The sequence below is a fragment of the Monopterus albus genome, unplaced genomic scaffold (genome assembly GCF_001952655.1).
Source record: "Monopterus albus unplaced genomic scaffold, M_albus_1.0 scaffold42.1, whole genome shotgun sequence".
NCBI lineage: Eukaryota > Metazoa > Chordata > Actinopteri > Synbranchiformes > Synbranchidae > Monopterus > Monopterus albus.
In genome coordinates, this window is record NW_018127922.1 from 2,059,419 (window position 1) to 2,076,339 (window position 16,921).

At 41.5% G+C, this 16,921-nt stretch overlaps 2 protein-coding genes across 5 annotated transcripts in view; both read right to left on the reverse strand.

The window, feature by feature from the left end:
• The window catches only part of LOC109960036 (actin filament-associated protein 1-like 1), a 15,869-nt gene extending 11,531 nt beyond the window's left edge, over positions 1–4,338 (reverse strand). The window contains exon 1 of the mRNA XM_020599866.1: positions 4,088–4,338. Within this exon, the coding sequence (XP_020455522.1) occupies positions 4,088–4,109 (22 nt within the window). The 5' untranslated portion in view covers positions 4,110–4,338. The remainder of the gene's footprint in view (positions 1–4,087) is intronic.
• A 1,196-nt stretch (positions 4,339–5,534) lies between these two features.
• Positions 5,535–16,921, reverse strand: part of LOC109959955 (actin-binding LIM protein 3-like) — a 36,000-nt gene continuing 24,613 nt past the window's right edge. The window contains exons 13-23 of one of the 4 annotated variants that reach the window (XM_020599733.1): positions 16,494–16,598; positions 15,273–15,323; positions 12,957–13,073; positions 12,660–12,724; positions 12,191–12,332; positions 10,466–10,495; positions 8,541–8,599; positions 8,058–8,124; positions 7,912–7,919; positions 7,252–7,332; positions 5,535–7,033 (exon numbers count right to left, since the gene is read on the reverse strand). In XM_020599733.1, the coding sequence (XP_020455389.1) occupies positions 6,920–7,033; positions 7,252–7,332; positions 7,912–7,919; positions 8,058–8,124; positions 8,541–8,599; positions 10,466–10,495; positions 12,191–12,332; positions 12,660–12,724; positions 12,957–13,073; positions 15,273–15,323; positions 16,494–16,598 (839 nt within the window). In that variant the 3' untranslated portion in view covers positions 5,535–6,919. Of the gene's footprint in view, positions 7,034–7,251; positions 7,333–7,911; positions 7,920–8,057; positions 8,125–8,540; positions 8,600–10,465; positions 10,496–12,190; positions 12,333–12,659; positions 12,725–12,956; positions 13,110–15,272; positions 15,324–16,493; positions 16,599–16,921 lie in introns of all 4 variants that reach the window. The other 3 variants (XM_020599732.1, XM_020599735.1, XM_020599734.1) reach the window with 3 other exon arrangements.

The window sequence follows — 16,921 nt, forward strand, 5'->3', positions numbered from 1 at the left end:
CCAACCCCCCCCCCCCCCCCACCCCCCACACACACACACACACGTGTTCACACCAACACACACGACAAAGATTTCCCCTTTGAATCCTTTCATTGGTGGACAGACATTTGTCCTAAATTTGTCCTCAGCCAACACAGAGTAAATGTACAGTTATAAGATTTCTTAGAAAAACATGTTGTATGTGATACATACATTTTGTGTGTTTCCGCAGACAGGCTTCCTGAAGAAGCTCAGTCATGAGCCCTGAGCCATGCGACTCTCATTTGGGTTGTGTTTGGTTGCAGCTCAGGACAAAACAGCTACTACTCACTGCTCTGTTTATCTTGTCACGGTGGGCTGACAGAAAAAAGGAGCTTTTCTCCTCCTAAGTTGAGGCTTTCACTCCCATCCATTAGACATCTAGCCCATCGATCCCACCAAGCAAAAGCTAAGCTCCTCCTTGACTTGCCTCTCACATCCAGACAATTACTTTTCATTTTTCCCCCAATACTTCAACACTAGCAAGAAATCTATGAGTGCATTGAATTGAGTTGCTTGTTGTTTCCATGAATTATGAGGTCTGAGACACATGATTATCCACAACAGGCACATTCCAGACATACTTACTGTATGTCACACAAACATAAGCTGTTCATGCCTTTTTCAGGCCTTCAGATTCTATGAATTTTGCTCTTCCTGCCTCCCCCACACTCCCAGAAGCTGAGCTCCCTCCAGGTCCCACATTCTCCCTTCCACTCCTTTCTTTCTCCAGCCCTCTTCCCTCTCTGATCTTTTCCTTTTAACTTTCTCTTGTCTGCCTCCATCCATCCCTCCTCCAGACACCCATCCTCTTCAGACAGAGGTCAGAGTTTAAGTCTTGGCAGCCCCAGCAGCTCCCTCTCAGACAAAAGTCTGCTTCAGAGGTTCAGCATCCCCTGATTCATATTTTCAGGACAACAGTAGATGGTGACCGCGCTTGCCCGGGGTCAGCATTCAAACTCTAGAAAATCCCCTCTGAACCAAGTAAATTGGCAAGATCTTAAAAAAGAAACAGCTGGAGAAATAGTGGGTTTCTCTCTTCTGTCACATTCTTTCAGTATCTTATCACTTTCCTCAGATAGTACATGGTGAAGAGACACAGGAAACAGAGAGGCATGGCAGCGGCTCAGGCACCGTGGCAGTTAACAACCCCAAACCGCTGCAGTGCCGTAGTTTATGAACTATAATTTCTGACAAAAATGGGATTGGTAGGGTTGTAAGAGTATTCCTAATTTCACGATATTACAAAAAATTCACTGATATCATCGTGAGACTGTGACGGCAGCTACCGGGATAGTACATACGGTCATTTTACTAGTATAACTGCGTTCAGGGTGCAGAATTTGAAACTGACATAGCTGATGCTCCATCAATGGCTTTCAGAGCTGCTGTGTGGCAGCATTTCAGTTTTTCCATTTCAACAAATGACATAGTTGGAAAGGAAACTGACAAATACTGTCAGACGGAGGGAATACTAGCCCTGTTTAGGACTGAGGCACTCATGGATTCATCTTGCAGAAACAGTCACGACATGACAATGTGCTAGGCTTTAATGGGGTTGGGCAAACAAACCAGATTCACAAATACAAAACAAACCACTTAGTAACCACCCTTCACCCACATCAGCTGGCCCTGTACTCATGTTCCAGTGCAAGACAAACTTTTTCTTTCTTTACAACATTCACCTGCTGCAATAATATATGATTTTATTTCATATAAGCTCTGCTACTGACTGCTGCATTTTTTTTTTGTTTGTTTTACAGTTGTACAAACAGTTCAGTCCTTCAGTGCCAATAACAATTCATGCCATTTGTTCTGCACATCCCTAGGTCATGGCTGGCTACTTTTATTCTAATAAAGAAGGAAAACAGAAGCAGTTTAAGTTCAAAGCAAAATCAAATGCCGATTTCTTATTTAGAAAAAGGCATTGTTTCATTTGTTCTTCATTTTTTATATCATGACAAATATATCATGGACTTTTTATTGTGGGTTTTTTGTATCTTTACATCCCTAGGAATTGGAAATTTTTCTTTTGATTGACTATAGTGAACAGATCATATAAGTAGCACTAACTGAAGTTACTACACCAGACAAACACTTTGTTATTGTAAATTGTCACCTGTTTCTCACTGTGATAATATTTCCTAGGGAGATCTGGGGGTGATGATACTGACTTAACTGTCAGTTGGACAAAACATGATCCAGTGATTTTCCTGTTCAGTATGGTTTGGGATGTGTTAATACCACACTGGCTTTGTTTCCACCCACGCCAGACAAACATAATGTAGGTGACATGTACAGACCTGCTGCTTTGATGCTTTATCTCTCTCACTGAAAGTTTAACTACAACAAATTTGCAGCACAAGTTACTTGTAATTTGTAGTTTTATGACAGGAACCAAAGTTTACACAGAGGCAGAGTAAATTCCTGAAAGGACTTTGGACTTTCTGACTGATAGAGAATGGAAAGAGGGGCCTGGTGGGGGTCACTGGGAGAAGATTAGGAAAAGGGAAGAGGAAATGTAAGGGAACCACAGCTAAGGTCAAGGCTTGTGACAGCTGTTAAACAGAGAGAGTTGGTTTGTCTACATGTGGGCGCACAAATGCAATAAACATCACCACATCTGTTTTGTAAAGTTGTTCAGAGACGAATAAATCTGAATTCCACTGCAGATTATATCTCTGCCTTATTGCAAGCCATTTCTTAACATTAATGCCCACACATTTTTCCCATTTGCTGCAGCAGGTGTGATACTGTCCCAGAACTCCATCATCAATTATTCCTACTCTTCCCACAATAAAAATATTTTGAGCCAATTTTTTTCTAAAGTGGCTAAATATTTGTGCACAGCTGCACACAAAACACTGCCATACAACTCAGATTCAGACATTTTGGTTATACTGTATATGATACTTTCACACGCCTTTGTGTGTTTGCTTAAGACATTTTGACATATCACAGCAGGAAAAGCACAGATGTAAATAATCAAATGGATGTTGGCTGACTGATGGTTTCAGGGTGGTGTTATTACACATGCAATAGTTTACTGGGACAGCTGAATAATAGTCAGTGACACCTGTGCTTTTCCTACTATAACAAGTCAAAATATCTGCCTGTTGACAAACGTAACATGACCTGATGTGACTAGTTTCACACTGGTAGTGAGTCAATGTTCAGTACACCCACAGTCATGGACAAACTATGAGACAATGGGCCCCTACAGTACCTCTCCCATACTTATAAGAGCAAGACTCATGCTGAGCAACCACAGGAGTTAGAGTCAGTTCTTCCTGTGCTTGTTCTGTGTCCCTTTGTATTTGTCTTGTGTCCGTTTGTAGCCATTTTGCACTTGTTTTACTTAATTCCTGTGTATATTTGTACTAGCTAGCAATTGCATGCAACCATGCAAACTGATGCCATGATGAAACATGAATGGATGCTTTTCCTCAACACAATCACTTGTGATCCCCGTTTACCAGATGTTCAGTGTAGGCTACTGGTTTGTCACCTGGCTTCCCATAATGCAGCTCCCTGTTTCCAGCACTGTAGCCTGAAGGGTTGTAAACAGTGGAGCCATTCAGCAGCTGCTGCTGCTTCGCTTCCAGCAGTGCTGCTTCCAGCGGGGCACTTCTCCATTGGCACATATTGCATCACTCTACCTGGGTGAGGATGCGTTGTCCCTCCAGTCACAGCGCACCAACGAGGCGCGTAGCTGTGTGACATCACTCTCCCGTTACTACAGCCGTGCGCCAGGAGCAGGCGCAGCGCACTCGCTTTGTTTATAGCCTACTACCGACTCATGCTTCTTCACTTCAGCTTTGTTCAGTGAGAACTCAAATAAAATCAAACTGTATCTCCCGTGTTTTATGTCTCATTTATTATGGTGCTTTAAAAGTGACAAACACTGATGGACTTTTGTTTGTGACTGTGTCCATATGTCTCCTTAATAAATGTACATCTGTGGCTTCATATTTACGGAGGCTTCTTCTCAGAGTTTATTCCTCAGTTACTGTAGTTTTCTGTCGCCAACAGAAATGAACATGCGTGATAAAGAGAGACTGTTACTCACCACTTTGGCGTTTGGAGTCCATGGCGTCTGATATGCTACCGTCTGGGTCACCCAGCTTATTTCCAGCAATAAACCCCCGGTTGTTTCATTTAAAAGTTAGGGTTACGAACAGGCGACGCGCACACAGCTGAGATGTGTCAGCCTCGGAGCGGCGAACCGAGCCACAGGGTCTACAGTTCATAGTTTGACTCAGCGGCGCTGGTTCCTCATCCAGGGATCCACCGGGTCCTAGTGCTGATCCACCAGCCTGGATTTGGTTTAATCACACTGTCATGCAGTGACTCTCAAAGGACTCATTGAGACCACACTAGTAGTCACATGAAGTAGGTGTAACCTCCGGAAACCTCAGTGTGCTGTAACTGATAGAAATGGAACATTTATGCTACTTTACTTTTCTACTCCACTGTAATCCAGAGGGAAATACTGTACTTTAAAAAAAACTTATTTACACTAATTTGATAGCTTTATTTACTGTTACATATTAGGATTTTACATGCAAAACACAAGCTCACTACAACCCAACAGCATATGAAGCTGTTGAAATTATTTCCACCTGGACCAACTAAAGCAGTAAAATGCTATATACACACCAATACAGTCATGATCAAATTACATATAAATATACAACTCTCACACTGAATACTTGGAGGTTTTTCATTACCTTTACAAACAATACTTTTACTAGCACTTTGAATGTATAATTTTACTTCACTTTCGTTTGTCATTCATTCATTTTCACTCCCTAGGCATCTAAACTTAAAATAGAAAAAGGTCCAGCTATCCTATATAACGTCAGCAGAGGCCTGAACAGGTGTCACCATTTTGGACTAACCTTCCCTGCCTGCAGGAGAAACCCGAAGCAGGAAGAGGAGGGGTTGTAATGTTAGAAAAACCATTTTCAAAATACATTATATAAAAAAAAATTTAATAAATAAATCAATGACCCAATAACCCCTCCCCCCACCAATTAAAAAATGTTATTCCAATAAATTAAAAACAGGTTAGACTGTAGACATGAGGCTTAAAGGTGGGACGTGCGCACACACAGACACACACACACACACACAGTTGTTTTCTAAATTCAGGGGACGTTACACTGACTTGCATTCATAACCTGAACCCTAATATACTGATCTGAGTTTGGGGGACTTACATTTCGTCCCCATTAAGTATGTCGAGTCCCCACAATGTGACTGTGTAAAACAATTTATGTCCCCACAACATGAGTAATACCAGGCCACACAGACTATTCTCACAAACACATGGTTTCAGTCCTTGCAACAAACAGCAACACTGTTCTATCTTTTACTTTTTCAACACTCTTGTAACAAACTATCCAGCACCTTCTGTTCCAATCAAATCAGTTTCAGTTCAGCCTCTCTCTTGTTTTATCACAAACACAAATCTTTTCTTTACACTTTCTTTTTGTGACACTTGTCTCTTTCAGTTTCCTTTGTGTACTTATTTTCCCTTTGAATCACTTTTGCTCATCTGTTCACACATTCCTTTCCTCATTACTCCCCCTTTTCTTTCCTTTTGTCCTATTTGCTTCATTCGCTTCATTTGTTTTCTTACATTTTTTCAGTAGACTTCCCATTGTCCATGAAAATCCTCCATCGAATGTTTGCTGTCACATGCACACACACAAACCCCACAAACACAACTCAGAGTTCATCATAATCTGTCAGTTGAAATTTTGAGCTGCTTCATGATACAACTGCAAGTATTTTTAAATATAAGTGAAACACATATCTCATATAGAACCTGATTTCTAAGCATAATTAACATGTCTGAGCTCAGAACCGAAACACATTTCATTCACATTAAACTTTCATCATCATCATTTAAAAAAAAAAACACCGCAGTGAGCTCAACAGTCTGCTAACGTCAGAGGAAAGAACTCTTAGCACTGATATGGCTTCCAATAGCAAAATCAAACACACACCAGAAATAAAAGAGGAAAACCTTTGGTTTTCAGTATTAGCACATTATAAAAACACGGCATATTTTCAGTAACCTTCACCCAATCTTTAACTGCCTGTCATAGTGTCTCTCAGCCACTACGCTCATATTACAGGCCTTGATGCTCAATTTCAATCTTTATGTCTGATCTTTTTCTGTTCATGGTTTGCTTTCATGTTTGCAAGTGACATGTGTCTGGCTCTGGTGTGATCACCGTTTAGCTCCCAAACCGCCATGCATGCGCAGATTTAACTGAGATGTGAGTTGTTATGTTCACACAAAAAATTACATCATTTGTTTCCCTCATTCCTAGTTTGCCTTGATCAGAAACTCCTGCAGGACCACATACTGATGTGCCCCAGATCTGATTTGAAAAAAAATCTGATTTCATCAGATCATATCTGAGTCATTTAAGGGCAAAAAATTTGGATTTGAGTCACCTCAGCATGTAGTCTGAACGTAGCCAGCGTCAGACCCTCAGTATGGCATGACGTCCTTCAGCCCGCCACCCTGATGCTCATGTTAACATAGTGCCATCTAGTGGTACAAGAGGCAGGAGCAGCCATATCCTCAACTTGTCTGTTTCAGCAACAGTGTGGCTTCTTTCCCCTCTCTTCTTCACACTGTCCTTCAGGTTCTCCTTTCTCTAATTTACCCATTTTGGTCAGTTGTCTGTACACACCAGTGCACCACATGCCAAGAGCAGGAGGCCTGGTGGTCTGACTGTAAACATTTTCATGCTAGCCAGGTCCTCTTCCACTGAGACACAGTGAGTCTGGGGTCAGTAGGACTTTCTGGGGACTACTTTTCAAATCAAACTGTTGGCATTAAATTTGCACTGGGTCAGACAGTCCTGATGACTTAATATTCTCAAAAGAGTCGGACCTGTTTCTTAAGTTCGTTCTTTTTCCACTGAGCAAGGCGGTCAAAGGCAGACATGGACATGCCAAAGACTCTGTAGAACTCCTCTGGTGAGAGGTGACGCTGGGAGGAGAGAATAGGCAGAGACACAGAACCAGTCAGAAAGTCACAAAATTATACTCGTGTTAAATTCATGCAGCTTTGAGAAAAACATGTCAGCATGACCCTACCAAGGTGTCCCAGGCAGGACATTCAACATCTAGTGTTTCCACTGTGTCTTGTGTTTAGGATGATGAGTGACTGGACTGGATTTTGTAAAAGAATTTCACGTAGCAGTTTACCTCCAGTCTGGCTCGGTCCACGTCACTGGGGAGACGCTGCTGCCCTCTGACTGATATCATCAGCTCTTCATATGGGTAAATCTATGAAAGAGAGAAACGGTGTTACTCAGACAGCGCATGTTCCTCCAGCAAGGCACAACATGTGCTCACCCAAATGGGTCCTTTGTAATAAAAAAAAATCTGATCCAGAACAACACAAAATGTCCTAAAATCCTTGATCTGTTTCAGATCATATGTTAGGGTATGACTCTGTGCATCTTGCCTGAACATTTCAGGGTTCTATCTCCATTACAGGCCAAGTTATGGCAGAAAATATGCCTTAAATAGGGTGGTCAGGAGACAGACAGTGACATCATATACTGTATATGTATGTCAAATTTCAAATGAACAATGTTGTTGATAACTTTTGAAGGAGATATTAATTTGTTTTACATTTTGCTCTATGTTAAAACATGATCCAAATACCATTACAATCCCAGTGCATAAACTTTTGTTTGACTATTTCTGTACCATAAAGGCAGCCAGACTTTTTGTTTCTGTCAACACTGACAGCGGCTGAAATAAATTAGAGAAATAGATTAAGTCTCTGTGTTTCCTTTTCCACTAATCCAGGCCTTTCACTTGTGGCTCAGTTCACCAGCTTTGGCAGGAACATCTTACCTTGTATTCTGGAAGAAAATGGAGAAAAAAAAAAAATCACAGTGGTAAATTATCTCAACGGTTGCGACATGTATTCCATTGTTACATACACTCTGAATAATATGCATCAGGAGGGGAAGTAAAGCAGGGGAAAACTGTAGGCTTACCTCTGATCTGCCAATTAACTGCGTTATTGCTGTCATACTGGTAATAATCTGCACCCACACTCCCTGGCTGCCAGAGCACAACAAGAGCAGTTTATCAAACATGAGCCATGAAGATGCATTTTATCATCTTATTATCAAGGGAAAGGAATTATCATAAAAGGATCACACAAAGTAGAAAGAACTCCTAAAATCTTCTATGAATGGTCCCATCACACATGTATTCTCTCTAATAATTTATCACACAGGGTAAAACAATATCTTGCCAGTTGCTGCCTCAGTTTGCCTCAGGTTCAGTGACAAATGAAGGACTTTGCCAAAGCTGATGGTTTGTTGAACAGCCACATCTGTCTTGTACTCCATCTCACTCTCCCGCTGTCTCACACACACACACACACACAGCTCCATCTCACTCTCCCGCTGTCTCTCTCACACACACACACACACAAATGCACATTCACAGAACCAGAAATCATGATTACTTACCCTGTTTAGTCCATTTCTTCCGTAGCCTGGCAACGAGGCCGACTTGGCAACGTACGAGTCTGCAAGAACAAACATAAACAAGCAAAAATTGTGCAAACTAATACAAGCACACTCAATCTGTGATTAGGACTACAGTGCATCTACTGTTTATAGCCTTTTAATGTCTGAGAAAAGTCTCCATAAATATGGTTATTTTGATTATTATTACCTATTACAAGAGGAATCTACAGACAAATTTCCAAAATGAATTCATTTTTATTTATTCTCATCTACAACCATTTGACTTCTTGCACAAAAGAAATGAGATGAGGTTTATGGAGGAAAAGGAGGAAGGACGTTTTACTTTAAAGGGACCTTTGTTGTAGTGCCAGCAAAGTTTGACCAGCATCTTTCTCAACTGACAGTTGCTGAAGGATTGGAAAAGGATTTTTAATGAATCTTGTTAAATAAGATAAGGTTTTCACATTGGGGAAACTGTTTCTCCCATATGGTATAAGAACTAAAAGCAGCAGGACTCCTGTCAAGACTACGAATGCTTTCCAGACACCCCAGGGTCCTGAAGAAGAAATGTGGCTCTGATCACATTGTGATACCACAACATCACTTTGGAAGCAAATAATCAGGGTCTCCACAAACACCACAACTGTGACCTCAGATGACATTTAACTTATTGCAGCCTCGCTGTTTCTGCTTCAGATAATTAGATTTCTACCTGAATCAACTTCAGTAGGCTGGGTCTGTCCATGGAAACATCCTACATTCACAAGCCAGCACCACACTGTTAATATAATTTTTAAAAACTGTCCTTTTGTTGTCGCTCCTCCAGCATGTTTGCACCTTTATGTAGCCAGGCATTTTTGTTTATGAAGTACACAGCTGCAACTGAAGCAGCAGAGGGCAGTGTAGTCCCACCAATTATCTCAAGTCAGCCTGCCAGCTCTCCTGTCTTCATCAACTCTGTTTTACTTGCATCTTCTTCACCATCTTGACTGATTCTACCAGTCTTTTGCGTTTCCTTCTCTTTTCTCCCTTGCTCTTCTGCTATCTTACTCTGTCCATCTTCTATTTCAGTCTCCCTCTCATTTGTTCACCCTGTTGTTGCAAGGAAATAAATTACACGGCAATGTCAAACACCATGATGTAGCAAAACCCTGGCCTGTGTGCAGAGCTACTGTTCCATGACGTTGAACTATAATTTGTTTGTCAGCTATTACTTTTTCTCCCCCAACGAAAAAGGATCTACTTTTTTAAATTAGTCTCAGAAAAATTGCTGTTTCATCAAAGTGATGCCAGATAGTGTGAAAACTACTAGCCTAAGCATCTTTTATCAAAACATTTGTAGTACATGCGCTGCCCTATAAGGACTGCTGCCATTTGAATCCTTATAATAAAGGTTTGAGCAATTTTTTGTCATCCATTTTATTTTAGTGGAACAAGAAAGAATTCTGTGATATTCAAAAACAAAACTGGAGGACAGGTTGGTCTGTTATCTGGCTAAAATCCACACAAGAGCAATAAAGACACCAGGAAAGCATGGTGATCAAATGTACAAGCAGCAGAAGACACATTGCATAGATTAAGGCCAAGTGTGGATAATGTGAGTGCATAAAATCTGATGGCTGAGGGGTTCACGCCACTGAACCCGGATCAGTGCCACCTCTAAATAAAAGCTAATAGGTACAGGCTGAAGCTACAGTGCTGTTCACCTTTCCACTTGTAACCCCCCCCCCCCCCCCCCTCCACCTGCGTCGTGGTGTGGGGGCGTGTGTGGGTGCTGTGTGTAGAGAACAGATCTCCCACTGAAAGCAGTGCCGCTGTTGCAGCAGAGTGACAGGAGTAAGAGGATCAGAGAGAAGATGACCCGCTGTGTTGCCGCCTCCATCCAAACAGCCTCCAAGATCAAAACACACTGACAAACCACTCACCGCTATCTGCACTGTAGACGGACCTGGGAGCTGAGGACACAGAGACAGCAAGGGGGTGAGACATGGAAAAACATGACAGGTCTCAGATAATAAACTCAAATGAATGGCGCTTTTTGCTGTCATGTGACCTTTTTGTGTTATCTTTTGTTATAATAATTTTGTATCACATGTAAATTGTCAGATTTGTTTTTTTTACAAAGTTGAATTTTTCCAAGGAGTTTTAGTTAACCAAACTAAACTTCTCTCCATTGTTTCTTTGTTGTAGTTCACCTGGTTCCAGTGTGAAGTGATTGGTAGCTTGCAAACCTTTCTTTCAAAGCAGCTAACCCAACACTGCAAAGGGTAAGCTGAATTGGGAGTTAAAGTCAGTGGAGGGGAAATAAAGGCCAGCTGTAGTGGGACATCTATAAAACATCAGCTGTGTGAGGACATGCTCCAACCAGCATCACCATGCGGACATAATCTCCATCAAGACAGACATATTGTATAAAATATGACGCAACACAGGAACAGCCATGCAGCATCAGGGTTTGTACTCAGGCCACTCGTGTTAAAAATGCATGTTTCTGGCACCCACCCTTTGCAATTTGTAATTTTGATAGCCTGTGCTGCAGTTTGAGATTTATAGTAATAAAAGTAGGTCTTGCATTTTTTATTTATGATTTTATTGCCATGATAGATGAAGTAACAAGACCAAGACTCTACACCCATGAGGTCTTGTGAGGTATGACTGTGCTTTGTGATAAATGTAAACAGCAGCATGCTAACATGCTTATAATTACAGAATGTGAATGCTGAGCAGGCACAACGTTTACCATGGTCACCATCTTAGTTTAGTGTGACAACATGATCACATCAGCTGACAGAATAGTGCAAAAACTGGCACTAATGGTGCCAGATGATTACAAAAGTCAGTACAGTTTATCCTCTTGAAAACATAAATGTCTTTACCAGATTTAAAGTCAATCCAATAGTTGGGACAGATGAGACCAAAGTGGTGAATGGACCAGTTGACAGAGAGGCCGATGGAGAACCATGCCACCAGCATGGATCAATAAAGGTATAGAGTGTTAGTTATTTTGTAGGAGTTCATGTCATTTCTATTAAATATTGGGAATCCAATTTTGGAGTTAGCCTCTCTTTTCAGTGAGCATACACCCCTATAAACTCAAAGTGATGACTTACACAGCACTGAACACCCACATTACCAACACCCCTCTCTGTCTGACTGCTCTGTGCACATAGTTCATTTCCCTCCACGACTCTGACCCTCTTGTGATACATCTTCTCTGAACAGCTCCAAAACTGCTTTAGCTTCTCACTCTGCTCTCTCTTTTATACTTAATCTACTCTCTATCTTCTTTACTTTCTCTCTGTCATTCCTGTTACTGCATAACCTCCTCTCTTTAATTCCCGTTTGACCTCCACCTAAACACAGTCACACTCTCGCTCTCCCTCCGAGTCTCTTCATCTTTGTCTTGCCTTTACAGGTGCTGAATGCAATGAGGAATGAAATCAATGGCACACTTAATAAAAAAATGGAAAACTCCGCCCAGTACAGCTCGCCTCAGCATCACAATGAGACATACACTTCCCTTCTCAATCGAGTATATAAACAGAAACCAACCTTTACCAACACAAAAAGTCAAAAAGTACAAAAATCACACACACACACACACACACACACACACACACACACACACACACACACACACACAGACTTACAGCCATCGAGTGAGCTGTATTCTAGACTGTTTATCGCCTCCTTGCTGCTACAGTGGGAACTGCATCTGCTCCCCCACTTGTCATTGTCGTGACGGCCTGACCGAGCCTTCATCTCCTCCTTCAGGATCATCCTGCCGATTCCCTGTGGGGAGGGAAGTAGGGACAAGGAAAGCAGAGCAGAGGGAAGGAATTGAAAGATGGATTAAAGGGGCCAGAAAATGGGCAGACAGATGGAGCAATAGGAGTTTGTTGAGTAGGAAGGATGCATGGGTTGATAGATAGTGATGGAATAATGCAGGGGGAAGCAGTGATTGTTGGTTGGAAAGACAGAGGGATGAATATGAAGTGAAAGAAGAAGGTTCAGCCGATGAGGTTGGAAAAATGAACTTAATTAACTAACTCATTAAATATTAACACACGTACACTTAAAACATAGAAGAGAGAAAAGCAGGAGGTTCTTCCTTCTTACCCTGTTTAGATTGTGGTTCCATCCATCCTCCTCTCCTCCAGATGAAAACCTCCTCACCCTGGAGACTAGAGAGAGAGAGATGGAGGAAGAAAAGTAGACAGAGAGATGGGAAGTAAAGCCAAGCAAAAAAAGAACATCAAAGCAATTTTTGCTCTCAAAATTTCACTTTTAAAATGACTTACTAAACTTCTATATCGACTGCTTGGGTATTCTATAGGTAACATATGTGCTTGAGGTCTGGTGTGTCACTATATCCCCTTGTGTGTGGACAGGTGTGAGAAAGAGATGGAGCGGTACCTTTAGGAGATCCAGTATATGGGTAGTAATTGGAGTCCGGGTGATAAATGCTGTTACAGTTGGAGGCAGAAAGGCGACTGGAATTGATAAGGTTCTCATTGGTCTTACTCTTATTGCCTGTTGGGGAGGCATAGATGTCTGATAGAAAGACAACTGGAGCAAGAAAAAGAGAAATTGCAGAACCTGTTTTTATTAGAGAGACATTGATTCGTAATGGTGAAACGTTTTATCCAAGGATTTTTAGGTTGATTTTCATGCTTGGGAGAATTTTAAAATGTGTTCTCCTCTGCCAAAAATGGTTTGGTTTTGTTGTTGTTCTCTAAAATGTTTCACGGCTCGATCAATGTGAGGGTGAGAGATTTTGTGTGTGCAGGAGAAACAAGACAGAAAGTAGAGCATTTACTTAGAGAGAGGGGAGGGCACAGCAAGGGGGAACAAGGGAGCAGAGAACGGAAAGGAAGTTGGAAAATATGTGATGGGATATGATACACAAGTTCCAGTAAGGAAGAGGGGCTGCAATAAAGCTGACAAGTCAGATTAGGAAGATGGTTACTGGTGTGAAATACTGTGTACACTAAAAGACATCAGGACATAACCTAAATGTTGTTTAATTTGTGTGTAAAAGCTGAACTATCATAGCAGCAGATGGGCTTGCAATTTCCTTGTGAGAGAAGGAGAATGCAGTATGTTAGAGAAAATTGCTGGCTTATTAGAGAGCGGAGAGTTGGTGACATATGGTTTAGCTAAGGTCATATTTCAAGTGATGCTGTGCATGCATTAGTGTGACCTTTGGTATCTGAACAACAAAAATCCAACTGAGCAATTTGCCCACTATTTATTTTTGGGTTTTTACAGAAGAGGATTGACACAATTTATTTAACAGGGAAAATGCATTTGTTATTGTTTCATGTGCAACATAGAGAACATTTTTACATTTAAATCAAATATTAAAAGGGTTTAAAAACAAATATAAACAATAAAATAATTAACACTTGGCCTGCATTCAGCAAATTATTCATCCGTGATCCTTACTTTGCTGTCCTTAGATGTAGACCTACCTTTCTCAGAGCTCCTCTGGTAATATAACCTAGAGGAGCTCTAAAAGGTTTGCGTTGTCAAGGTGCAACATACAGTGACATACATTCTAGTACTAAATATACTATATATGGCTCAGATAACGGTAGGTTATGGTGGCATGGCCTTAATATAAAAACTGCTCTACAAGTGACTCATCCTGTAAATTTAGTTTTGCCCCCATAGCCTGGATCACAGATTGCCGCCTCAGTCTGAAGAGAGAGAGGATTGTCAGCACTTTGTAGCGCAGTGTAAATCATCCAGAGGTGCTCCTGAGGAACCGTAACTCTGCTGAACTTGCCATCTCAGCACTCAAGGATCACCTACACACTCTGAGCATGTGGCCCTGCTTCCTCACCCCTCAAATCTGCGACTGAATCTGTAATCTCCTTCTGATGTGACTTCAACAATGTAATCACATTCATAGTCCAGCTCACAACTTGAATATATCCAGAGTCACTCATTTAGGACAAATCAGATAATAAGTGATGAGTTGTGTGTTGAATTCCAGCCATGATTTGGAACACACCAATCCAACATATCTCCTCCAATCGATACTGTAAGTCACCTCTGCATAATTATGATTCAGTCATGCTATGGCTGACACTCAACCCATATGAGGGCTGGTGTTGATCCAACATGTCATATTGGGTGATTTTATTTGAATATCAATTATCAGGTCTTTGCATTATTGGCTAATTTGTCCATTTTGATTTCACTTCATTGATTAATTAGTTAAAAGGTGTCAAATGCCCATTGTATTTGACTAGGGTAACTGACCTACCCTCATCAACCCAACAGCACATTACAGAAGCTGAAACCTGTGAATGTTTGTTTTCTCGATAAATGACTTAAATGATGAATCAATTATCATATTCATTTTTATGTTTTAGCATGGGTACAGGTTACACTACAGTTTCTGTAGGGTCCCTACATGGTGCCTTCCCCCAGCATACAGCATTCTTCTCCTCAGTTACCAGACACATAAGATGATTTTAGAAACACTGGACAATTTGATTCTGTATTCAAGTCATTCACTGGCACGCCATTATCCATAAAGTGCAACAGAACCTGCAATCAAATCTGTGCAGGCTTGTAGAAGAAAATGCTTTCCTTTTCTTTGACTACTTCCATTTTTGAGAAGAGCTATACAGGAAGAGTGGATGTCATTAATGCATTGACAGTGTATGCAGAAACCTAATAGCCTGCCAAAATGCATAAAAAGCACAGGAATCATCTAACCTTGTGTCTTATAGATGGGGGGTTTCCTGTAGATGTTGGTTTCCTCGGAAGCTGAGAACAAACACATAAAAGTTAATGGCAGAAAGGTAAAGAAACAGGTGAGGACAGGGAAATCTGGATTTTCTTATTAATCCTGTCCCATCAAATTATTTGTATACATTTATAGCCTTGTCAACCATAATGCTGGCAGCACAGGTAATAAATAGTGGAGGCAGAGCCGTGCATTCGGGCAACCTGACTGACGTCCAGAGAGGTTGATTAGGACAGATTCACAGGCCTATTACAGGAAAGAGCAGCAGATGGCACAAAAAAAGAGGAAGGAAAACACTTGAATGTTGGAGACAAGAAGCTCAGGAAAGATAAAGGGGAGAAGAGAGAGGAATTTAGAAATGACACCTTGCACCTTGTAAGTCTCATTTGGTCGGAGTTCTGGAAAAGCACAACAGCCGCACATTACAGTAAACTGTAACCAGTTTTTAACCGGCCATAAAACAAGAAATAAAGCAAGAAATATTTTCAAAATGCTTCCAAATGCTCTATGAGCGTACCACCAGTCCCACCAAACTGAAGGTCAGACTCCCAATGAGCCATCTGTGCTAAATTTGTACACCACTGTAACACTGTAAGGCATTCTGGATAAAAGCATCCACCAAATACATTTTGCTCAGTGTTGAAAAGCATGTGGGAAGTGCGGTTGCAGGGCTGGCAAGAAGTAACAGCCTCCGAAGAAGCAGAGAGAGGGAAAATATAGTGAGAAAGGTCTGAAGGCAGGAGGAGGAAGCGATGGAGGGACACCAAATGCTCAGATTGCGATGAAAGATAAAGGCCTTCTCAGGTGAAGCGACCAGAGAGAGTCGAACAGGAGGGGAGGGAGGCATTAACTTGATAAAGTGGACAGTTGAGAGAATGTTTAAATGAAATGAACTGGTTTTAGTTGTTAGAGCAAAGCGTTCATATGTTAGACAAGTGCAGATCAGTAAGATACTGTAAATTAGACAGGATGAAAGCTCACTGTTTGGTGTGAGCAGCTGATGTAGATTTGGGTTAGAGTCTTGACTAGGAATAAAATCTGTTTATAGGAATGCCAGAGATTAACAGTTAGATTGAGTCTAGACTCTCTACAACCTACAGGATACAGTGTGAGAAAGTATTCGGAGGTTAAGTTTGGGAAATGTGGGTTAGTATACAGGTAAGGGGTCAGCGTCACGGACGATGGCCTACCTGGGACATGGAAATGCTTGGGGGCTTGGAAGGTGGTGGCGGGTGGTGTGGTACACCAGGTCACTGGCTGACTGTAATAGGGTGAACTCCTGCCACTCTCACTGCCTAAAGTCAGAACAGTCGATCACAGTGAGAGACCAAAGCTGTCAGGTTTGCCCAGCTCCACCTTCCTCTCTTCTTCTTCCTCACACTAGCCTAGCCCTTGCACTGATTACACTATTCAACACACCTGCCCCGCTTCCCTGATTACTCACCAGCTGCACCTCATTAGTCTCCTCCATACTTATACACTGTTCACCAGTCACTCCCTTGCCAGTTCTTTCTCTGTCTTCAGGCCAGTGGTTGTTATGTTGTTTTATCAAGTTTATGCTAAGATTGTCTTTGTTCTCTCTAGTCCTTGTTAGCACCCTAGTCGTTATCCTGCCCTG